General features: G+C 36.0%; 1 protein-coding gene across 1 annotated transcript; it reads left to right on the top strand.

The window, feature by feature from the left end:
* The first annotated feature begins 869 nt into the window (after positions 1-869).
* Rpn1 (regulatory particle non-ATPase 1) lies at positions 870-25,345 on the top strand. Its single transcript, XM_088224911.1, has 17 exons — positions 870-1,012; positions 1,094-1,150; positions 1,237-1,498; positions 5,189-5,447; positions 6,869-7,026; positions 10,180-10,309; positions 11,641-11,866; positions 12,132-12,365; positions 14,610-14,758; positions 16,049-16,154; positions 16,752-16,918; positions 19,208-19,373; positions 21,190-21,326; positions 22,293-22,477; positions 22,624-22,829; positions 23,845-23,963; positions 24,984-25,345. Exons 5-17 carry the CDS (start codon positions 6,869-6,871, stop codon positions 25,173-25,175), a joined length of 2,175 nt encoding a protein of 724 aa, XP_088081037.1. The 5' UTR covers positions 870-1,012; positions 1,094-1,150; positions 1,237-1,498; positions 5,189-5,447; the 3' UTR covers positions 25,176-25,345.
* The last annotated feature ends 348 nt before the right edge of the window (positions 25,346-25,693 follow it).

Here is a 25,693-nt window from a genome sequence, read left to right as displayed (position 1 = left end):
TTCCACCCTTTTGCCAATTATTCAAATAGCCAGGTATATAAACATTTACTTAAAGAAAGTTATATACCAATAGTTTTCTTTTACTTTCCACTGTGCGATAACCCTATTTCCCTTTCCCTAATACTTAAAGACGAGAAGAGTGAGACATGTACATTTTTTGTTCAATTATTATTTTTGCTAAACGCCCACCATCCCCAAAATAAAGATAAACGCTACGTTTCTAGTAAAAAATTGATTTGTTTCTGAATTAAAGATGCCACATTGCAAGTCAAAACATCGGGGGGTCAAAGTTTAAAGAATTATTGATATCTAAAAACATCGATACATCGAAAAAAAGAAAAATTGATGCTGCAGATGTTTTTGTTGATGTTTTGAATAAAATACAGAAAATGTTTACTAAATGACACACAGGCACAGACTCATAACTGGCATCCTGGGGGAGGGTTAGTGACAGATTATTGAATATCTGGTCGTACCCCCTCCTCAAAAGTATTGTTTTATGTATTTAAAAAAAAAACATCGCCGCCAAGAAACATCGCAATTTCAATGCATCGACTTTTTTTCGGAACAAACCTCGATGTTTTATCAGAATTTTTCTAGTAATGCATCCCTATTCTGAATGCACTGGCTCAAAAATAGCTTATTCTTATGTTTATCCATCTACTGAACTCAAACATTTTAATTAAAATGACCGCGGATTAGCTTGTGCTTCGGAGATACAGTGACATGTCATTTTTTAGAGTTTGCGTTGTCAATTTGGGAGAGTTTAAAAACCGTATAACTTCTTTGGGCGGTCACTATTGGCTGAATTAACATTTCTGTTTGGTTGGTGAGCCTGATGTTGCCGTGCATAGATAACGTCTTGCGGTGACTTGTATAATTTTTGAAGCTCATCTCGGATCTTGACGTGATTGTCATTTAATTTAATAATCAAAGGAAATATTTAAAAATGAAAGACGTGAAGAAACCAGAAGAAGTAAAAAAGGTCGAGCCGTCTCCTACTGATGACTTGGTAAGTTTTGCGCATAACAAAATAACAGCATTCTTTTTTATTGTTGTTTAACCTAAACATAAACTGTCTTTTGTTTTTCAGTCAGAGGAAGATAAAAAGCTACACGAAGAACTGACTATGTTGGTTGAAAAATTAACAGTGAGTTTTAATATCTATCTGTATTTTTTCATGAGTCCTTACACGCAGGAAGAGTTTTCAATTTATGCAACCTCATTATTTTGCAGGGTCCCGATGAATCTCTCTACACTCCGTCTCTTCAAATGTTAAGCAGTTTGATAAGGACTTCTACGACGTCTATGACCTCAGTTCCCAAACCTCTCAAGTTTTTACGCGAACACTATCCCGCTATCAAAGAGGCTTATGAGAAGATTACGGATGTCGACACCAAGAAATTCTGCGCCGATGTTGTGTCAGTACTGGCTATGGGTGTCAGTGGATCCCCCGAGGCTGCTGCCAAGCGAGAATGCCTTAAATATTGTCTGTTAGGTGAGTACATCAGAGTTTTTTTAAATACAACTATATGTCATTGACTCTCGATTAAAATTGCTAGGAGTGTATTTAACTTTTTGGAAACAGTACGTGCTTTCCGTAGACCAGTGGTTTTTAACCTTTCCCTTACTGTCCTAAATACACCCTTTCGTTACGGTGCTGTGTAGTCACTACGCATTAAAAAAATAAGAAATTTAAAAAGGGAATATTTATAGGGAATGGCTTTAATTAACCATAATTCAATTCAAAGATGATAATATTTCAAATCTAACTGCTGAAAACATAAAAAAAACATTGGGTATCACCAACGATTCGGGCGAAATGTGCACCCGCGTCAACTTCCCGAGAGCTACTGAGTAGCTATATAGTACTGGACTACGTATACTTTTGATGATATTTGTAATTTATCCCCGATTTCCGATAAAATGCCTTTTTTGTGCCCAATAAGTACTTATTGTTTAGTAACAAATTATTTCAGTCGATACGTAAATGTGTAATGGAGGAATACTGAAAATCTAAACCCAATATTTATTATATTTATAAAGATATTATAGTTATTAGATGCAATGTGTACTAGCTACACATCACCGCGCACCGGGAAGGGAGGATTAACCGGTGCACCGTGAGCTTGTTGCGAGCGCTCTGTGAAAAAAATAGATCGAATCGTCTGGGTCTTAGTAATGACTCATGAGTTGAAATTGAATTTATTTTACTTCTACTTTAACGGGGATTTTAAAAAATAATTGCTTATTTGGGATTTCCAAAATGAATATTAATGTACCCACCTCTTTTAATTGTGAGGTGTTTTTCGTAGCTCTCCATTATTACCCTCTAATTAGGCTTTTTTTGTTCCTAACAATTTGTAAATCTAAAAATTCCGTATTAATTTGTAAATTGAACAAAATCAAACAAAAATAAACTATCACCTCTTCTCTAACTTTTTTTTTTATAAAAAAAGGAATACTAGAGTTCTTATTATTTACTCAAATATTTAAATTTTAAGACCATTTCCTAAAAGTCGTAAATAACTTGTGCTGGAAAAATGGAAACCGAGTTGTGGTAGAGTGGGATTTGAACCTGGGACCTTTGGTTTGTGAGTCCACAATACTACCACGGGACCACAAACCGGTTCTAAATATGCTCATCTCTATTCCCTGACCCAGCTTTACTTCACTTCGCTTAAAACCTTAGTTTCACCCTGGACTTTGATTTCGGACTTCTCTTTATGGATTCCTGAACACGGTGATTGGATTTTTCAACCCCTATTATTATTTAATCAGATACACAACAACACAACACAAATCTTAGCATACTGAGCAATATTTTAATGTTTCGGACGGGTAAAAAATTTATTGTGTGTAAAATCGCCATGGTAGTTGGCACATAAGGTCATGTTTCTTTTATATAACATAACAATAAAACAAAAATTCATATCCTGAAGGGATATTTCAAAAAATAAATTACACATATGGAAACTTAAACAGCCTCTCCCCTCGCCTCCTAATTGGAATCTGAATCGTGCAACAGAGACGACACTCTACAATCTACAATGTCAAGTTTGATGAAATGTCCGACAGACTCTTTCTAAGTGCCGATGTACGATATATAATGCCGTGAACTGTATATTATTTTATTTGCTAATAAGCCTTTAAAATAGAATTTCAAATAGTCGAAAGTGAGCATTTTTCACACACTCTTCTGTTTGTGTTCAATTGAGAGAATAAAGTTGCCAAAGCTGCTCGCGGTATTTGCATAGCGTACTGTGAAGATGCTATTAATGTAAGGACAGCTCTTCAATGGTTTTTGTGTGTTTGTGTTTCAAAGACGATTTAAGATGGTATATAGTCATGTGACTAAAATTCATCTGCTCAGCCAATATTACAGAGGTTTGAAGGAGATCTTCACGAATAATATGGTTTAAGTGGTCTTCATCGGAGTCCACTGGTCGTCCGGAAGGCTCCATGTCTTTCATGTTGAATTTATCGTGTTTAAAATGCAAAAACCATCGAAGAGCTGTCCTTTCATTCATAGCATTTTTATTCCCTGGATTGTACGTGAACAAACGAAAATGCTAACTTTCATCCACTTAAGTTTCCGTTTTGAAGGCTTGTAATTAAATAAAATAATATATGTATCGTAAAAGCAAACACAATATCTTGTAGAGTAGAAAATTTACTTTGCAGAGTAAAAATTTTTTAGTATAAGTAGAAAGGCACAATAAATTGTAAGCCATTTCTTTTTTTAAATACTGAACTGATTTTTATACAAGGAAACCTATCGAGAATATTTCTTTTTTGTTGGTATCCTTTTTTCACACACATTTTTTTTTTTACATGGTTCTGTGTGGTATGTATCCCCTGTGCATAGAATTAAGGATAGTCCAGAAGGAGCTTAGAATCGTATTTGAATACATCGGACTGTGTCCAAAAATTCCCCCACTGTGCCCCACTTTCGCCGCGCGCATTCGTGATGTCGCCGCGTAATGTTGCACGATGGGAAAAATATAATCATAACACAAATGTAAGGTAAAAAAAAGCAATCTGTCAATTTCTCTAAAATTTTATTGTGCACGCGGAAATATTGATTGACACAACAGAGTAGATAAGTAAAGGGTCATTTAATAAGAGTAATTGAATTAATAAACTTTTAACTTAAAATATAAAACAAATTTTATTTGACATAAAACGGATATCTTTATATCATGTTAAATAATATTTTATGTTTTAAAGATAATGTCGGTCAAATGTCCACCACAGAGTTGTTTAATCCGAGGTCCAATTTTCATCAAAGTAGGATAAAAAAAAATTACTACCCTTGCATCACTAACGAAATATAGTTTCTATACAGTAGAGCCCCAATTTATGTGTTCAGGTAGGTGAAGAATACAGTTCTGTGTGTGAGATAGAACCAGAACCCTGGGCGAGTGTTTTTGACTCGATGGCTGCTCTCAGGTATAAATCCTGACTAAGGAAATCCAGTGGAGATATGTGCGCCTCGTTGTGTAGGGTTTGATTTCTTGCAGATCTGGAAAAATAAGTAAAAGAAGAAGAATTCTGTTATTTTCAGTTCAACAATGGACATGCATAATATACCGTTTACAATTAGGTTAAAATGATAATGATGTTTTCCTGAATTATTGAGTTGTGTGTTGTTCATGCTTCTTGCCAACGTATTGGACAGCATTGCAGCGTACATTATCTGGGCTGCTGTATTGTAAGTTGCAGTTTGTAATTATAATAAGAAAATGTTTAGTTTTGACTACATCTATTTTATATTTTATGTTGGGGTTTTTGAATCCACAATGTATTACAAGTTGGGTTTCTAACATCCACGATGTATCACAAGTTTGGGTTTCTGAATCCACCACATATCTTGTTGGGATTTTTGAAATCTACAATGTATCACAAATTGGGGTTTCCGACATCTATGACGTATTACAATTTAAGGTTTCTGAAAACACAATGCATCATAAGTTGGGGTTTCAGACATCCGCTTTGTATTTGAGTTGAGGTATCTAACATTCACAATGTATCGTAAATTGGGGTTTCTGAATCTATGGGTTTTTAACATCCAGGATGTATCCTAAATGTATGTAGGGGTATCAGACGCTCACAATGTGTCATAATTACCTGACATTAATGTTGTTCTGTTATGTATATATTTAAAGTAGTGTCTTTCTACTGACAGGCACACAAAACGACGTCGGCGACTGGGGCCACGAGTATGTGCGGCAACTGGAGGGGGAGGTCGCAGAGGAGTGGTCGGGCAGTTCTGAAGAGGCCCGCGAGCGCCTGTTGCCGTTGGTGCAGGACGTCCTGCGCTTCGATATGCGCCATTCGGCTGAGATCCAGGCCTGTGACCTCCTCATGGAGATCGACCGCCTTGACCTACTTACGCAGCACATGGAGCTTACCAATTACCCTCGCGTCTGTCTCTACCTCGTCGGGTAACGCTGTCTCCTTTTTAGAAAAAATATAATGAGGAAGTTCAGTCCTACAGGAAATCGTATATAAAAAATGTTGTCTTACACTCTAAAAATTAGTGCATTTAATTGTACAGTGAAGTTTCTCAGTAATGTATAAAAATGAACTACCACGTTTTTACTTTAATCAATCGACTATAGCGTTGTTATTTTGTTATATATGTTCGGTTATGGGGTTCTGCTTTTAAATGTCAGAAAAACCCACTTACTTAAATTTGTGACATCGTGGGAGGTGTAAAGGAGATCACCCAGCGTCCATACATTTTTGGGCTAATTTTAATAGTGCCGGCCATCTAAATCAAATTTAATATTATAATAGAGTGTAACAAAATAAACCCTTTTTTTTTATATGACTAAAGTTCTAAGTCAAGTCTGTGAAATAATATTCAAAGTCAAAACATCTATTCTATAGGGGATCTCTATATACTTGGAGGGCGAATCCAGTCCCGGCATGTCCGTCAATGTGTATACAGGCATAGATAAAGCTTTCACAGGCAGACAAGCTATTGCGCACTATTATTGCTCCTGCCATAATGGCACAGGAACTATCGGCTGCTGCTCCCATGTGATGTGCATAGTATGGTACATGGGGTATGCGAGGCACGTGCCTGCCATAAACATTCCTGCTGAAGGGTTAGTAGATATATTTGTTAGATCACTAGAATTATAGAGGATAACATTCAAACATTTCGTAGAGTGATCATTTTTATATTTTCCCCCTGAGCCTTTTTATAATGCACTTAACGCAAAACGCAATTAACTACTATTACACCACTTTTTATAACACTTTTGACAAAACAAAACTGATTTACATCTATGCTGAGTGATACTTTGTGGCTAAATATTCAAACCTAAATATAATCTCAGAGAATTGACTTAGAACTTTGGTATAGTGATAAATAAAAAAAATGCTGAATTCTATTTAAATAATGCGTTTATATTTGTTGGTTGGCAAAATAAAATAGCCCAATCTGGGTGATCTCCTTTGATGTTTCGGTGGGGATTTTCAAAATGACATGCTTCAGATGCCAGTGATATATTACAGTGTCGCAAACAAACAAAAACCATCACTTCATTTCCTCTTGGGGGTAGGCAGAGAAGATAGAATGCCATATCCTTCTGTCTTTGCATACAGACCTCGTTTCCTCTTTTTATTATTCCGACTTTTGACATGCCCGTCTTTAAGTATTTGTGTATAATAAAACAGCTTTACAAACAAATATTTCATGCTGACCCTCGCAGGAATTGAACTTAGGACCTCAATCGTGGTAGGCGAATGCGTCGACCACCACACTGCGGACTTTTCTTCACTCTATTTAATTTTTCAGGATTTTTTTATCACTTTCGGACACGTAAAAGAATTTAAAAAAACATATTTATTCCAGATGCGCCAGCTATGTGGAGGAACAGAGGCAACCAACATACTGCAGGGAGTGTTAACACACTATCTGCGTTTCAAGGAATACGCCCGAGCGATGATTATCGCCCTCCAACTCAATGACCGGGTGAAGTGTGAAGAGATCTTCAAGGAATGCCAAGATCCGTGAGTTCATCCTATTATATATATATATTCTTCTTTCACTGTCAACCTACTTCCATTGCCCATAAGGACATAAGTAAATACTGTCACTATAAAATCGTTATTAATGCTGTAGTCGGGTAAAACGAACGCAAAATTAGGAAATCATAGGATTTTGCCATTTTAAAACGAATGTTTTTTTTTTTAATCGCGCAATAATAAAAACAATAAAAAAACATAAATTAAGAAATTAAAGGAAGATATGGTTTGAACAAATCCGACAAAGATTTGAAGATGGACTTATCAAAATGTCGGAATAATCGGCGTGATGGTTGGTTTGATTTTATGCAGTTGGTTTTGGCCTGGCTAGATTTGTTTTTCACGTCGATCTGTTAACTTACAGTAATCCAACATGCAAATACTAAAATACACTTTCGCCTTTACCGTCACCGTAGTGTACACAGTATTTACAAAAAAATACATAAATTACACGGTAGGAATATAAGGAGAAGAAATGTGTGAATACAAAATTTTTGAGTACCATTAAAACTTATTAAAACTACATATTATATATCTGTACCTCAGAGGCAGACGGATGCAAATCTAGAATTTTGTGAAATGACATTTCGATTTTCGTATCCAGTTTATGATCATGTCCATTGATTTTGAAGAAATTTTTTTTTTTTTTTTTATATGGAGTGCTTTATTATTTACCTTGCTTATAATATACAAGGTTTATATTTCAAAAAGTGGATTTTTCTGCAATTAAATATCTTAATATTTATCTAACTATTGGGATCAGGAGGGATATATTAATGTGGGCTAATCAGGAACTTCTCAGCATTTGCTCACGTGGAGAGGAAACCACTTAAAACTCTTCAGGAGAAGCCGCCTGTTGGCAGTAGTCAACGGGCCTTCCGTTCCACTAGAGGAGTGTTCGGCATTTTGTTCCCTACTTTGGTTTATTTTACCAATTTCCTGCGCTATATTATCATGTATGATACTACCTCTCGTGTGAGTTCTTTATTACCTATCACCGATGGGATGTCGCATAGATTTCACCCAGGCCTCTGCATCGCGCCTCCAGCTGTTGTCTTTGAAAGCTGAAAAAGGGCAATGCATCAACAGGTGAGGGACATCTTGAGGAGTTTCATTGTCGCATGGGCAGCTGTCGATCTCTGAGAGCTTGAAGCGATGCAGGTAGCTCATGAAGCCACCATGGCCCGTAAGCATCTGGGTGAGCTCGTAGCCAGCATTTTGCATTTTTCTGAAATCATAGGCATGAAAAATTGTAGGGAAAAACATTTTAGTTACACTTCCGGTTGTCTCACACAAATAGCGATCGTTCCAGAGTTGAAGGGTCCTGCTTCTTATTTTCCTTTTGGCATAACTGAGCGGAAAATCGGTGAAATCGGGGGCTGTTTTCTTAAGCGTAGCCTCCCGAGCCTTTTTGTCAGCCTTTTCGTTGCCAAGGATTCCGCAGTGTCCTCGTATCCAGCCGATGTACACGTCCTGGTGTCTGCATCGTAGATTCTGGATATCTGTTCTTATGTCCATTACAATAGGGTTGACCGAATTTCGGTCAGTTATTGCATGGACTCCAGATTTGCAATCTGTCAGGATCGTTATTTTCTTCCATCTGTTTGGTGGCTTCTTCAAAACATAGACCAGGGCTTCTCTGATCGCAAAAAGTTCTGCCTGAAACACGGAGCAAAAATTGCCGAGTTTCAACTTTCTCGACGGCAGCTCTCTGATGCCATCGTAAGGTACAAAAGCTGCACCCACTTTGCCGTCCAAGAGACTACCGTCCGTGTAGATCCTCAGCTCTTCCCGCACCGTCCCAGGCAGAACCTGATCATCGTAGCCGTGATCTATCGGATAGCGCTCCGCCGGATGAGGAAGTGAGAAATAGTCTCCCACTCCCTGGTAAAATCTGTCCAGTGGCAAGTCTTGCAAGGTGAGGCTCCTCTTCACCTCATATGCTTCTGCAAACTCCCTGATCCTCAGATCGAGTGGCATGAATCCACTCAAAACCTGTGCTGATACCAAGGAGATTGTTCTGTATCCCTTGCATGACCTGATGGCTATTTGTCGTTGGATGGAGTTCAATTTCTTCTGGTTGACTTTCCTGTTGACCGCGTCCACCCACACGCTTGAAGCGTACGTAATCAGAGGCTCTACAGCACCTACGTATATTTGCTGCATAACCTCCGGCGACGCACCCCATGTGGGTTTGGCGGCTCTCACGAGTTTGTAATACCTGCGGCTTTTTTACAAACACCGTCAACGTGTTTGGACCAATTCAGGTTGCGATCTATGGTAAGACTCAAAACCTTGAAGTGGTCCACATAATTCAACTGAACTCCGTTCATATGAATGGCTGGCTGGCGGCGGTCCTTTCTTCTGGTTATAAACATTGCGTTGGTTTTATCTTCGGCGAATTGTAGTTTAGCTTTTGAGCCCCATGATGTGATAATCTTCAGTGCATTGTCTGTCATCCTCTCAAGTTCTGTTGTATTGTCTGCCACGGCTGTCAAGAAAAGATCGTCCGCGAATGCCTTCAGTTCGACTCCCGTACCCAAGTTTTTCTGGAGTACATCATCTAAGATGTAATTCCAGAAGCTCGGTCCGCAGGAGGATCCTTGAACGCATCCTTTGGTCGTAACCTTTTCGAGAGTGGCATCGAAGTGTGATAATACAACTTTCCTTTGTTGATGATAGCTCTTCACTAGCAAGAACAAGTTTCGAGGGCACTTCTTACTGCCCAGTTGGCACATCAAAAATGGCCACCAAGCGTTATCAAAAGCCCCTCTTATGTCAAACGAGATCGCTACTATCATTTTCTTGTCCTGCAGTGCAGTCTTGATTATCGTCTGCGTTTAGAGCGTCTTCTGTTGATTTCTGGGGTGTAAATCCATATTGTTTCTGACTCAACTTACCTTTGAATTGATTTTGAAGAAATGTAAGCATTATAATGAATGAACCAATGTATTAAGATACTGAAAATAGAAATTAATGCTATAAATTATTAGAAATTACTCAGAAAAAGTAGATTCTTTAGGCTTGATTTGGACATTTGATGTTTGGATTTGCATCCGTCTGCCTCTGAGGTACAGATATTATGAAGGATATGGTCTTATTTTTATATTAATCAATATATAATTTTCGTTTTATTAGGTTGCTTCGAAAACAACTGTGCTACATGTTAGGAAGACAGCAGATAGCTCTGGACGTAGAGGATGAAGACTTGAAGGCTATTATGACCAACGCACATGTCAATGAACATTTTCTCAGTCTAGCGAGAGAGGTAAGAAACTCAGTGAATATTCATCTTCAATCGTACTTCAATCAGTTAACCCAAAATATAGTCAATTTGAAAATAAAAAAATGTGAAGAAAGGAAAAACACATTGAAAAGTAGGAGAATTGAGATTATGGCCATTCAGCGGATAGGACAGCTGATTTAATTGCTGCAGGAGTGGTGTGGGGTGAGTGAAAAATTTGAATCACGCTTATTTTTATTTCACTGTCATCCAAACGATAGTTCTCAACTTCAATGACCTCATCATCTTCCAAATATACCACTCATAATGCTATGTTTCTAGATTGTCCATTTTCTACCTCAATATGTCTCAGTTTTATAAAATTTAGTTAATAAAATTAGTTAGTAAAATGAAGTGATCGCGGCCGCTCTCTTTAGTTGATATCTCTGGTCATCATTAAGACGGGGCCATCTTGTTACGCCCTCTGCATCGCAGCATATCATGGTCACTAGATAACGGCGCCACTTTCTTAGGAAACCATAACTGCCGAGTAAGGTCAGCAATTGTCCTTCTCGTGGACAGCAATGGTTACCTTTAACTCGAGCATTAAAATTCAGTAGCAAATTTGATGTACAGGTTTACCCCCTTTGAACTGTACATATGTAGTGTAAAAACTTCCAGATAATGCATATTCCAATTTTGATTGATTATGGACAATGAGGAATTCCACTGTTTTCTAATTTATTTATTTTCTATTAGTGTACTATTTAACTAAGCAAGAATATTATTTTTTAATTTTTTTTGTGCGTTATTTACAAAGATATGATTTTTTAAAGTTACATTTATCAAATACCGCGCCAAATGACTGTAATCAGTGTGTCACTTTTCAGTAGTGACGTCATGAAACAGTTGGCGTTCTTACTTTCACTGACCTGAGAAGAATCTATAGAATATTGCTTTGATTACTTCATTTAATTGATCGTAATTTGCTCATTTCTATGTTATGGTTGTTTTTACAAACGTTTCGATTTAGAAAAACCTAGAAAGTTGACATAATCTCTGGTTGAAATGTCAAATTATACAAATTATACTCTTTTTCTATGGTCAAAACGTTGCAGGGGCTTTAAAGCGGAAACCGGAAATACTAAACGTAGATATAAGGAGTGACGTCATTATTTACGATTTTAAAATTAATACTATTTTCAACATTTTTTATTTATTTTTGCGTGCGTTTTTGAGATATTTCATCCTACTCCAAAATTTTGAAATATTCATGTGTACACAAAAACATTTTTAAAATTTAATTCCGGGTTGGGCTGGAATTCCTCATTACCCGCAGTCATTATTTTTCAATGAACGTACCTTGATTTTCCCAGTTGGATATAATGGAACCAAAGACTCCGGAAGAGGTTTACAAGTCCTGGCTGGAGAGTGCAGGATCAGCGCTGCGGCCATCGCTGTTGTCCGACCATCCAGTGGACTCGGCCCGTCAGAATCTATCCGCTACGTTTGTCAACGCATTTGTCAATGCGGGATTCAGTAAAGACAAACTTGTCACAACGGAGGACGGAAACAAGTGGATGTACAAGAACAAGGATCACGGTAAGAAAGTTATGAAGCAATATTTTCAGTGAAATCAAACAATCTGACTCTTAATACTTTTGATAATTTAGACACTGCTAAAATGCCCGTAAGGAATGTAATCAAGACATATTTTAAAAAACTAAAAATAAGTGCCATATAAAACCGGCTTTGCGGAATGGGCATCTGTTATGCCTATATTAAACTCGCTACATCTCTGTAACTGTGCAAGATTATAATTAAAGAATAAGTAATAAAAAAAAAATGCGTTAAAATTTATTTTTAGGAATGCTGTCAGCAGCCGCGTCCCTCGGAATGGTCCACCTGTGGGATGTAGATGGGGGGCTGACTCCCATAGACAAATACCTATACACGGCTGACGAGCACATCAAGTCTGGGGCTCTGCTGGCACTGGGTATCGTGAACTGCGGAGTCAGGAACGAGTGCGATCCCGCCTTGGCTCTCCTCTCCGACTACGTCCTCCACTCGAGCCCCACATTGAGAATTGGAAGTGTCTTAGGTATGTATTATCATCTTTTAATTCTATGGGCCGATGACGCTATGTCGATTTTTGATACAAACTTAGCTCTTTTCGAAACTCAAATTTAGGTGGGAATTAACTACCTGATTATTGTTATTACTGTCACCTAATAAATGTTTAACCACCTAACCGTTTTGTCTGAACGTGACTTTGGTATAAAGTTTTCTCTATGCTGATGAGGCCGAGCCTCGTTTTGACAAATTTTATTTCCACTTACCGAGAGTGTTTCTCCGGAGTGTCCGTTTTTGCAGATTTTGTTTCAACATGTTTTCCTCAAACAGAATATATTTTCATATGGAATTTATTATTAAGTCGGCCTCGTGCAGTAGTGGTCAGCGCATTTGTTTACCATGCAAGAGGTCTGTCTCGGGCTCGATCCCATGAAATATTTATTTTAAAATGTGTTTTTACACTAGAATATTTCATAGTCCCTGGACGAAAAACTGAAGCGTAAGATTGATCATCAATCATTGATTGAGATATACGAGTGGTGGACCAATACAGTGCCCTATTAAGTGCGGATAGGGATGATGACATAATTTACATTGAATTATATGCAATTATTGTGATTCACCGCAATTGGTTTACATTAGTAGTGCCTTATGCACTATTAGGTGCGGAAAGGGAATGATGATGATTTATTTATTTTCTTTTTTAATTTTTTGACACCGTTTCTCGCTAAAATCATTAAATGATAAAGTGGTAAAATATGTTATCCATAATTAATCACAAAACTTATCACCCCAAGAAGACTGTTTCAATAGTTTACTTGTCTTCTAGATGTAGTTCTGTAGTGCAGATGATGAAAAACATGTACACATTTTATGTGAATATGATGCTTTATATCACAAAAGAAGCTGCACCTTTGGGGGACCGCTGGTTCAACGTGAGGAGCTAAGAGTGTGTGCCCCTACCCAATAGCCCAATAGCCCAATACTTGAAGGACCTAGGCTGGGAGGAGGAGCTTTAGCAATAGTCATTGCTGTTCTCTATTTTTATCAATGACATTAAAATAGTTGTAGTCAAATCGTTTTTTTATTATTTGCGAATGACTTGAAGCTATTTTTGAGGGTTAAAACTTTGGATGATTTTCGTACTCTTCAGGCGGATATAATAAACGTATCTGAATGGGGAAGACAAAATATATTATTGTTCAATATTTCAAAACGCTCAGTTATGTCTTTCACCAGGGCCCACAAAACGCTTTTCTTCCGCTATAGAATGAATGACCAGAATCTTATGCAGATTTCAGAGGTTAAAGATCTAGGCATCACTTTTGTGAGTTCCCTGACATTTCATGATCAGATCAAAACAGTTTGTAGTAGTTTGTTGAAGATGTTAACATTCGTCTTGCGTATTGCAAGGGTTTTTGGTAGTACACGAGTACTGGGAATTCTTTATAACTCATTGGTGTGAAGTAAACTCGAGAGTGGTTCGATGATTTGGGGACTGTGTGAGTTGAAATACTCTCTTATGGCGGAGAGGGTTCAGAAGAAATTTCTTCGGTTTCTCTACAAGAGGGAGTGCGGATATTATCCATGGCTTTATCCCACTGAGTTCCTCCAGGGTGTGCTCGGTTACAGCAGTTTGAAGACCAGAAGGAATGTGTATTTAACTACGCACTTCTTTCGATTGTTGCGCGGTATTATTGACAACCCTGAAATTATGCGGAGCATTAGCTTTTATGTTCCGGATAATTACCTTAGACAGCGTCAGCATAGACTGTTTCACATTCCAATATACAGGACCAACTTGCCAATGGTTATGCCTGTTGGAAGGGCTATCTCTATGTTGAACAATATTACTTTGGACATTGACATTTTTCACATCTCTGAGGGAGTTTTTTGTTACAAGATTCTCTTACTTTTCAACATATTATTCTTTGGATATTATGTATACTTATGTGTTGTTTTTATATATACCTAATTTTACCTTATTATTTTAACTATTTCTGTATGTTTGAATGAAGATATGCCATTTTGTAATGTACATATATATGAATAATAAAATTGAAATTAAAAAATTGATATGGAGCGCTCGTCCTTAACTTAGTAACCCAGTTCTTTAAAAACCTAGGCTTAGAGGGCGAGAATTAATTTACGGGGATCTGTCACAATACACCAACACAAGTTGCAGTGATGTCAGGAGCTTATTTAGCACTGACCCCCATCTTGAGGGCTCATAGATGTAGTATATGGATCAATAATTGAGTTTTCTGTACAGGTCTTGGTCTGGCCTATGCCGGTACTAAAAGGGACGATGTTATCGCTCTCCTGCTGCCTGTGCTAAGCGATCCCAAGAGCACTGCGGAGATTGTGGCTCTCGCTGCCATTTCCTGCGGACTCATCGCCGTAGGATCCTGCGATGGAGACGTAAGTCGTCCCATTTTTTTCATACATTCTCATTCAAATATCCCCTCCATTAACGTTTTTTTACATTTTTCACATTCCTGGTTTTATGTTGAAAAAATTTCAAAACTCATTCGATGTGTCAAAAAATATTAAGCCGCGCGCCGCCACATTTGCCCAAAATGGGGAATGAAAGCCAGGTAAATAATAAAAGGGTAAATAAATAAAGGGTAAATAAAAAAAGGGTAAATTATTGTCTCAAACTAAATTCAAAATAGATGCAGTGTAATTGACCTTTTTGTTTAAGAGTCTAATTTTCTGAAAGGCTATTTTGCATTGTATTTTGGTAAATTTTTCAAGCAAATACAATCTTAGTGACATTCTGAAGCCCTTTGGGGTTAGTTTTTCATTATATCCTTAAACCATAGAATTATAATATACCAGAAGGCGCAGAAGTTCGTATACATCGTACTGTGTCTGAAAGTCCCCCGCATCCTGCCTGTGCGCATGTGTGAAGTGGCCCGTAATGTTGCCAGCCCGTGAACAATATACACAAATATAAGATCATTTTTTATATTTTACAACAAAAAATATTTTGCTGACGACTATAAAAAAACCGGTACTTTTATTAAGCAAATGTAAAAAAGTAATTAAATAATCACTTAGTAATTAAGTAAATTAATACTGTTTAATATTACACTAAGGCTTATTAATAGGAAGCGGGGTACAAAATTCCTGGCAATACTAACAAATATCCACGTACTTTAAAAAAAAAAAAAACATTTAAATAAAATTTCTCCACATTTAGGGGAAATTTTTTTTTTGTATTCTATGCAAATTAAAAATTTTATTTTCGTGTTTTTAAATTTAAGTACATAAAATTGTTTAAACATGTTTTTTTTTTAATTCAATAAAAAAAAAACATAATATTGATTGAAAAAATACCAAATATTTTTAGTGAAATCATTGAAAACTGGTTAAAATTATTCATAATCCCCAATTTTTCTGGCACTATTCAAGCCTACTACAATTTTATTTTTATGTAATTCCATTTTTCATAGAGCTTTTCTTAGTTTTACAAAAGAACAGTTTTTAAAAACGTTGAAAGGAGGTTTTACTGTATAACATCTTTATAATAGCATTATCTTATATTGTAATGGTTGAGGCACATGGACATTTTCGGATTCCTGGTTAAATCACTATAATTTAATATGATCGAGGATGGCTGTTCTGCTGTAATTCGTTCTTGGCTTTTTGGGTAGTCAATTTTTTTTATTATTTATACCGTAATGTATTTTAAATATTTTGTCACAGGTTACATCCGCTATTCTCCAAAGACTGATTGATAACGGAGGAAAAGACTTACAATCATCCACTTACTCCAGATTCCTACCTCTCGGGTTGGGCTTGTGCTATTTAGGTAAGTTCAAAATACATTTTGGTGTTTCTTACTCAGACCCATACTGTTCCTCATCTATGTAAATTATTATTGTAATCTTTCAGTAAAAGGCTGGACAATAAGTTTTGCTGATGTTATTGTGTAAATTTTGGTACACTGTAGTTTTCGTATTGGTAAAGTATCCAAAATAAAATTTCTCTGGATTAAATTCTACATTCATTTATTTATTAAAATTGAAATACATTTTCAAATCCTCTCTTTCCCACCTACTGACAAGCCTATAAAATAGAAGCTTACCTGGTTATCCTTTGAAAAGAAAAACTTTTACACAATATAATGTGACACAATTCATCATCAAATAAAACATTATCAAATTCTTTTTTTGCCGTATAAGACGTCGACGGTGTTACATTATATTCTCTAATAAATGTAGAATTTAATCCAGTATAATTTTATAAATGGAATTTTACCAACTGCATTCACAATAAATTGTAGTTTTCATCTAACTACGCATACATTATATTCTTCGCTTTTGTCACGATTGTTTTCTTTCTAGCACATTGTATTTCTAACAGCACATATGAATTCTTATGGGTTTTTTGAAACTTTTCTTTTCAGGCCGGAAGGAGGCCATCGAAGCCACTAGCGCCGCTCTGGAGGTGCTGAGTGACCCGCTCAAGTCGCTCTCCCTCACCGTACTATCCATGTGCGCGTACGCAGGCACTGGAGACGTCCTGGTCATACAGCAGATGCTGCACATCTGCTCCGAGCATTACGACACTGAAGTGAGTAGTACTATCTAAATGTGTAGCGCAACCTACTGCCCTAACTCAGCAAGTACGTTTTTAATGCATACATATTAAATTACATGCATATTAATGCCATGCAGTCTTCGTTGTACAGATTTAGTCTGCATTGTTCTTCGTCGGGAATAACAGGTTCTAGGTTTGAATTTAATTTACAGTAAAACCTCGTTTTTACGTTCCACAATTTTACATTTTCCCGCTTTTTACACCGAAATGTTCAGGACCCATTTTTCTTCATACATTCTCTTACAAATATTCCCCACAATGAACGTTTTTTACATTTTTCATAACTCCAGTTTTACGCTTAAAAATTTTCGGAATTCATTTGATGTGTCAAAAAAGCTAAAATTATGTCGTAATAATAATGCCGCGGCCCGCGCGCCACCGCGTGTGCCACGCGAATTGAAGAATAAAAATAGGTAAACAACTAATAAATTATAAATTATTGTGTTAACCTAAATTCAAAGCAGGTGCAGTGTAATATTGACCTTTTTGTTTAAGTGTCTTCCTTTAGGGTTAGTCTTAGTTTTCATTTGAACAAAAACGTCATATTAACTTGTACAAATCATGATACGCAGTTAACAGACGTTTAGAAACAACGAAGTTTTAATATAATTAAATTGCGATGTTTACAGCATAACAATATAAATATCTAAAGTTATAAAAAAGATGGTTTAAAAATCCGCAATCTATATGACAATTTTTTTTGCAATGCCATAGAAAAAAAGTGATACCGTTTAAATAAAATTTCCCAACATTTAGGTGAAAAAACATTTTATGTTATTTTATGCAAATTCAAAATTCTATTTTGGTTTTTTTTTATTTATACATAAAATAATTTTAACATGCTGTTTTTAAATCAAATAAAAAAAACAGATTACATAATATTGTTTGAAAAAATATAAAAATATTTTTAGTGAAATCATTGAAAATAGGTATTAAATATATTGACAATTTCCACTTATCACCGTTTTTACAATTTTTCTGGAAGTATATGTACACTATAGTATAGCAAATCAATTTTATTTTTATGTAATTCCTATTTTTTCCGTACATTTTTCATTTCCCCACTTTAGCGTTTTCCTCAGTTTTACAATTTTTTTTTCTTGCTACTTTGAAATACGTAAAAAGGGTGTTTTACTATACACAGTAAAACCCCTGTTTTACGTTTTTCAAGGGAGCAACAAAACAAGTGTAAAACTGAGGAAAACTTTAAAGTGAGGAAATGAAAAATTTATGGAAAAAATTAAATTTCATTAAAATATAATTATTGTACAAGACTATACTAAATATACCACAGAAAAATTGTAAACACTGTCTTGATTGGGGATTATTCATATTTACCAATGATATAATTTAAAATATTTTGTATTTTTTCAAACAATACTGCAATATGTTATTTTTTATTGAATTAAAAAAATATATGCACAAATAATTTTATCTAGGTACTAGAACTTAAAAACACAAAAATAAAAATTTGAATTTGCATAAATGCATACAGCTATTTTTTCCCTAAATATTGGGAAATTTTATTAATATGGTATCACTTTTTTTAGTTTGGCTCCACAAAATTTCATTCACATTGCGGACTGTTTCAAACTTTTATGATAACTGTTTAAACTATCTACTTTTCACATTATGTGTGTATAACATCAAATAATAATATTGCTAATTTTGTTTACTTTCTGCATCGTAATTTATTGATGGAAAGATTTTATTCTTTCTAAACATGCGTCAACTGCATGTCGCTATTCTGTAAAATGTCAAAATTAGACACTTAAACAAAATGGTCAATTACACTGCATCTGCTTTGAATTTAGTTTGAGACAATAATTTACACATTTTTTTATTTACCTCGATTTTATTCTCCATTCACGCGGCGGTGCGCGGCTCGTCTTTTGACAGATCGAATGAGTTATGAAAAAAAATTCGACGTAAAACCGGGGTTGTAAAAAACTTTAATTGGGAGGAAAATTAAATGAGAATGTATGGAAAAAATGGGACCTAAATATTTCGGTGTAAAAAGCAGGAAAACATAAAATCGAGGAACGTAAAAACGAGGGTTTACTGTATATTTTTTGCACGAGGCAATCGTACTGACCATTAAGTTCTTGTATGTTTCCTCTTTTCATTAGTTCTTCCAATGGAGCGAGTCCCAGTGCTTTAAACCCTTTTAATCCCAGCCCTTTTTTGCATTGAATGCGGGGCACTGCAAAACATAAATCAGCTCACTCGATCATTGACATAACGTGTTGCAAATGATTTCAGAATGAGCAATCCACGACTGAAGATACAGCCTTTACCAAGAAGTCAGACAAGAAGGACAAGGATAAGGATAAGGAAGCCAGTTCCGGCGCAGCAAGTTCCAGTACAAGTGGAGAATCTTCTTCATCATCATCTTCTTCCTCACCCAGTTCAGAGAAACCATCCAAAAGTAATATGCTTTTATCGACAATATTTTATTATGTCCAATTTTTGTAGATTAGATTTAAGTAAGCACTTTTTTTTTTAATGAGATTAATTTTTTATTAATGTCTCATAACTATCTTTAGCAGTAGCTAGTGTCGCGGGCTCGCGGATCAGAGGCTCGATTTATTTCCTCAACTTGATACGCGAGTCTATTTATTAAAAAAATAAATATATATATATCGTGGGTATTCTGGCAAAATGCGTCGACTATAAACGAAAATATGCGGAATTGACTTAATGATGCAGTTTTGTAAAGTTTTTAACGCTCGAAAAACTGGCAAAACACACTAAGTCACATTAAATTTCATATATCTGTAGTTTTAAAAATAAATTTAAGGTTAAGTCATATACCGGGTATTTTATTCAGGCTAAAAGCTTTAAATAACTTAATATTTACTTTATATAAAATTAAGAAAGGGAAAAATCAAAAACAAGTTCTTAAATGAGCACTTACCATCTTACTTTATTTAAATAAGATATATAAAAGAGTAAAATTGGAACAAAACTTAAATCCTTGAATTCTCAAAACAGGGATTTGAGAGTTAAAGTTTTTTGCCAGTATACCCACGATACAATATAAAAAATATATTTACAACATTGATAACCTTTTCTAAGGAGGTTGTACAGATATTAAATTTTTTCTTTGATTACATGCCACCCAAATATTGAGCAAAGCCTCCTTTATATTTTACTTCAGCAAGCACTTATCGACCAACTTCTATCTGTTTCTAATGGGGGCTGTAGCCCCATATAGAACTTTGGCCGCCTGCAACTTCCACTTCCAACTCCGCCTGTCTTCAGCGGCCATCTTCGAATTTGCCACCTGGAGAAGCTGCACTGCATCATGTCTCACTTCATCCTCCCATCTCAGTCTGGGTCTTCCCACTAATCTCTTCCCCCCTGGGTGTTTGCTCATTAGTGTTTTAGGGACATGGGAATCAGGCATTCGCTGTACATGTCTGGCTTGTTTTACATAACCTAGTCCTTGTATATTAAAATAATCCGTGCAGATCCAAAGATTTACGTGGTCAAAAAAAGATTATATGACCATTATAAAAACATAGTTTTTTGAAATAAAAAAGTTTTACCTACTACTAATCTATATTTTATTATTTAGCATAAATCAAAATGACAGCTGTCAAATTAATGTCACTAGTGATGGGAAATTACTGATCACTGATTATGTACCGATCAAATCGATTTTATCAGTTTTTTCATGCAAACATGAAACTCTGTTTCCGAAAATTGAAATAAAAATGCAAAAACAAGCTTATTATAGTGTGTTTAAAACAATTATTCACCAAAAAATAAGACATTCATACTTTTTTCATGAACAATATCAAATTAATGATTTTTTTATTCAATCAATTTACATTGATCAATTTGTCCCATCTCTAACGTTTTTGCAAAATGATGTAACCTTGTATGTGTCAAGCATTGTATCAAAAAAATAAATTAACATACCAAATATGAATGATTTTTCATGTGTCAATATAAATCACTCCTTAGACATTACTACAAAGTTATGTCGTCACTTTTTTTGATAACTGGCTAGACAAATAGCTAGTCTTTATTATGTACTCAAGCTTATTAAATGTTTAAAGGTTGCCAGTTAAAAGGAAGTTTCAACGGCTCTATTTCTTAATACATGGTTTTAAATAACGACTCGAGTTACATAATGTATATTCTAAAAAACTGAGAGCATTAGATGCACACACATCAGTTACAAGCTTCTAGTGTACATTTAATAATAACAAATCCGATGCATAATTTTATTTCAGGCAAGAGTAAAGGAAAAGAGTGGCGCGAGGGAAAGGATTTGAGCTCCATGCAAGCTGTGGCTGCTCTTGGTGTCGCTGTTATCGCTCTCGGAGAGGAGACGGGAGCCGAGATGTCCACTAGAATATTTGGACAATTGGTAAATAAACAATTTAACTATATTTTTATTTTGCTTTCAGCTAACAATGCCGATCACAACCGTCCCTTAATCAAAGTGTTTATTTTTATGGCTACGGTGTGATGAAAGACCTGAAAACTCAATTGATATTTGTAATTTGAGAATTCATTATTAGGTACATAAATATTGTGTGAGATTTGTTCACTCTTTAAAACAATGCTCATGGTCCGGAAGACAGTGCTGAAGGTGATCTGTGCGTTTCCGTGTGCAAGCAATAGACTGTCAAATACCCAAATTGCTGACACGCGCTTTATCAGCCATATCAGGGAAGTAGTACGCGAAATCAAGTTCCCACTAGGAAGTAAAGTGAACACTGGGCAATATATTATAATGGTTACAACATCTAGATCGGACAAGCTCAGTCAGTGACAAGTATGTAGTTAGTTCAGTTAATCAGTTACTAATGTAAAACATTTACGTAGTTACGCTCTCTGTCACTATATTTATACATCATGTAATAAATACAACATCAACGTACGACATCGTTTTGGTTCAGTTCGGATGTGAGTTTCGGATGTGAGTTCATGGAGTGAGTTTCATCATGTTGTCAGATAGTTCAGTACTTACACAGTTACTAACTAACCTAAATCGTTTACGTACTTACTCTTTCTGTTGTGACATGTAATAAACACATGTGTAACATTAACATCGTTTTCTTCTGTCTACCTTTAACTGGGTAGAAGCTCCCATGCATCCACATGCATCAAATCCTACAATTGTAAAATATCACTACCCATTATTGTAGACCAAAATAATTTTATTTTACATAATGAAAAATGTTAAAAGATGTAAAATATGTTTTTTTTTTTAAATGTAGGTGAGATCATACCGAATAACAGCATAAGCCCCGTTTTCTTCCACATTTTCTTTTCAATGAATTTCTCCATCTTTGTTGAGATATTTGTCAAACATAATGTTTATTTTTAGGGTCGCTACGGAGAACCTGCCATAAGAAGGGCAGTTCCTCTGGCCATCGCTCTGTGTTCCATCTCCAACCCCCAGCTGCCCGTTATCGATGTTCTGAACAAGTACTCTCACGATGCTGACATAGATGTCGCCTACAATGCCATTTTCGCCATGGGTCTTGTAGGGGCGGGCTCCAACAACGCTAGGTGAGTCCGGTAACACTCGACGCTCACTCCGTACCATCGTGCACGGGGTTTTTATTCAGGACAGGCAGCAGGAAAAAAAGACTTCCTCTTTGTCATCATGTCTGAACAATTTATTTCGGTAGAATTAAATTGTCTCTATGATTCAGGTTGGCCACGATGCTCCGTTCCTTGGCACTGTTCCACGCCAAGTCTCCCGTTCACCTGTTCATGGTGCGGCTCGCGCAGGGGCTGTGCCATTTGGGCAAGGGCACCCTGTCCCTGTGCCCCCTGCACGGGGATCGCCAGGTGCTGAGCCCCACAGCCCTGGCGGGACTGCTCGTCACCCTCACAGCCTTCCTGGACTGCAAGAACAGTGAGTTGTGTTTTATTCATTTTAAAGAGGTTTATTTTAAACCCGATGTATGAAAATAAGGACGAAAGTAGGCGGAGTGCTGCTGGAATGCGCTCTCTGGCGAATATGAAGTAAAATTATCTTACATAGGTGCACAAATGTCGAGATCTATGCTTTTTATGTTCATCTGTTATATCTGTGTGGCCTCGATGGACTGAATAACTACTGGACCGATTTACGTGCTGTTTTCAGCAAAATGTAGATCTTTGCCACGAGTTTATTTATTGCTATTAAAATCTTCCATCTATTAAAATTTAAAATAGAAAAAAAATTAGCGGATATGTTTTTTTTTATCCATCACCAGGCATTCGACGAGTGACAAGAGATGAGTTATAGTGTATAAAAAAAGTTTGTTTTTGAGTGTTCACAAACAACATTCGTTTTTCATGGATCCCAATTAGATTATTTCCTTAAATTCATTATATTTTCTACCCATTTATTTCTTTTTACTGGATTTTTGGTAATATTAAAATAATATTAACTGACATTCGACGCATTTTTGAAAATCGCATTCCTAAATACGGTGCACCCCTGTTGATGAGAAGAGCGGAGTTTGACATTTGCAAAAGTACATACATGAGTTGAAGAGGATGCAAACACCTCCATGTATTTTAGTATTTGCATGTTGGTGTAGTGAGTGTCCTGTCGAAGAGACGGGTACGTCTCGAAACCCGTGGATATAAAAAGTCAGTAAGTGTTTCAATACTAATATTTACTAACATTAGTTAAAATGTTGGACCACAAAGTTATTGCTTTAAATGTAAATAAACAATTAATGCTGTTTATGTAAAAGAAAAGAGTGCTGTGTTGGTTTGGATATGTAGAGCGAATGAATAACTAAAAAACAAATCCGACAAATATTTGAAGATAGACTTATCAAAATGTCGGAATAATTGGTGTGATGGTTGGTTTAATTTTATGCTGTTGGTTTTTGCCTGGCTAGATTTGTCTTTCACGTTGATCTGTTTGCTTACAGTAATCCTGGGGAAGTCCCACTACTTGCTGTACACCCTGGCGGCCGCTATGCACCCGCGCTGGCTCGTCACGTTGGATGAGAATCTGGAGGCACTCAACGTCACTGTCAGAGTGGGACAGGTAATGCCCTCCTTTAAAAAAAATATATTGTTCATAATTACATACATATCATCACCTAGTATGTTACGGGGGTCTTAAGTAGGGTTCGCATGAGGACAGGAAAATAATGTCCACTTGCTCTGCGCGTGCGTGTTTCTCCTGCACATTTTTTCTCCCGAAAATGTTAAAAGTGTAAGTTAATTTGTAAATATATCGAACAAAATTGCTCATGGCGCATTTATGGAACATTGGGTGTTCTGAAACTGATCGGCATATTAAGTTTATTTCAGAGATTTAAATTTGTTGCAACAGAGAGGGAAAACATTTTTAAGAAGGGAATATGGAAGTCTAGAAATTTACAGGGCTTATGACCTGTCATAGGCTGGTTTAAGTGGCCATAAATATAATAAATATCTATAATAATATCTCTATAAATATAATAAATAACGGGTTGAGATTTTCAGTATTCCTTCGTTATACATTTATGTATCGGTAAAAACATTTTTTTAATTAAATAATTAATGTTTATTGGGAACATAAAAAGCGTTTTATCAAAAATCTGAGATATCACCAATACAACAGAAAGTTTACCAATGTGTCGCATGTTGCGTTCGTAGTAAAAGAGTAATCCTAATATATAATTGTCTCGCACACTCTTTACGTCTCACTCTCGATAATACGGGTATATTTGGGAGCGAAAGAGATAATTTTTATGCGTCACACACGCGGACAGCAAAGTTTCTTGTACTTCTCCCAAGCGCCCGTTAGCTGCGTTAGTATTGGTAGCTGCTCGGCTTTCGTTGGGGGCTGAATGAATTAATGTTTTTTTTCATGTTTTTAGAAATTAGATTAAAAATACCATCACTTTTGACTTCAACTATAAATAATTGAAGCAATTGCCGATGAATATTACACTTTTTCTCTCATATTTTGCATGTGTAGTGACAACACAGCACCGTAGCACGCGGAAGTTTTTAGGACAGTAAGGGAAAGGTTAACATCACCACTACACCAACTTTATCTGGTTTATTTCTTTCACAGGCTGTGGACGTAATTGGAAAGGCTGGCACTCCCAAAACAATAGCCGGCTCCCACACCCACTCGACACCCGTCCTGCTCTCGGTGGGAGAGCGTGCGGAACTGGCCACCGACGAATACATCCCCCTGTCTCCAGTTATGGAGGGATTTGTCATACTTAAGAAAAACGTAGATCATATAGTCACGACGGCGTAGAGTTAACTATTATCTAATATTTTTTATAATTTAATAAAGTGTTAAATGCCCACGAGTATTTTGTAAATATTCATTATCAACACCTAAGATGAATAACAAACCTAAAATGATAAAAATATATCTTGTAATTAATCGATGTATCAGCGTCTCATATTAAACATTTATATAAACTTCTTGTTTTTTTTATTTTTTTAAATAGCCTTTTTATAAGATTACTTTGCACAGTCTAACAACAATTAGTGGTGGTCAAAATTAGGTCAAGCTACTGAAAACCCAATTTTCAAATTTAATAAATATCTTCATTCTATTACGGGATGACCAATTGAAAATTTTTGCACTTTTGTATGTATGAACACATTTGTGTTCTTATTATAATCATCATTATTCCCTGGAAAGGGAAGCGGAAACACCTAATGGTGCATTGGGCACTGCATTGGTACACCAATCGCAGCGTATCTTGATCATTTTTGTTACATGCAGGTAAGATGAACAGTCTTACGGCTCAAGTGCCAGTCCAG

The sequence above is a fragment of the Micrasema longulum genome, unplaced genomic scaffold (genome assembly GCF_059751315.1).
Source record: "Micrasema longulum isolate JH-2025_06_02 unplaced genomic scaffold, ASM5975131v1 h1tg000319l, whole genome shotgun sequence".
Lineage (NCBI taxonomy): Eukaryota > Metazoa > Arthropoda > Insecta > Trichoptera > Brachycentridae > Micrasema > Micrasema longulum.
The sequence above is the reverse complement of the archived record's forward strand: the minus strand, read 5'-3'. Positions and strand labels throughout refer to the sequence as shown.

Bases quoted from the DNA above. Each gene is read 5' to 3' on its own strand.
- Rpn1 (XM_088224911.1), top strand. From the start codon at position 6,869: ATGCGCCAGCTATGTGGAGGAACAGAGGCAACCAACATACTGCAGGGA. The intron at 7,027-10,179 runs GTGAGTTCATCC...TCGTTTTATTAG, and splicing joins TTCAAGGAATGCCAAGATCC to GTTGCTTCGAAAACAACTGT. The intron at 16,155-16,751 runs GTAAGTTCAAAA...TTTTCTTTTCAG, and splicing joins GTTGGGCTTGTGCTATTTAG to GCCGGAAGGAGGCCATCGAA.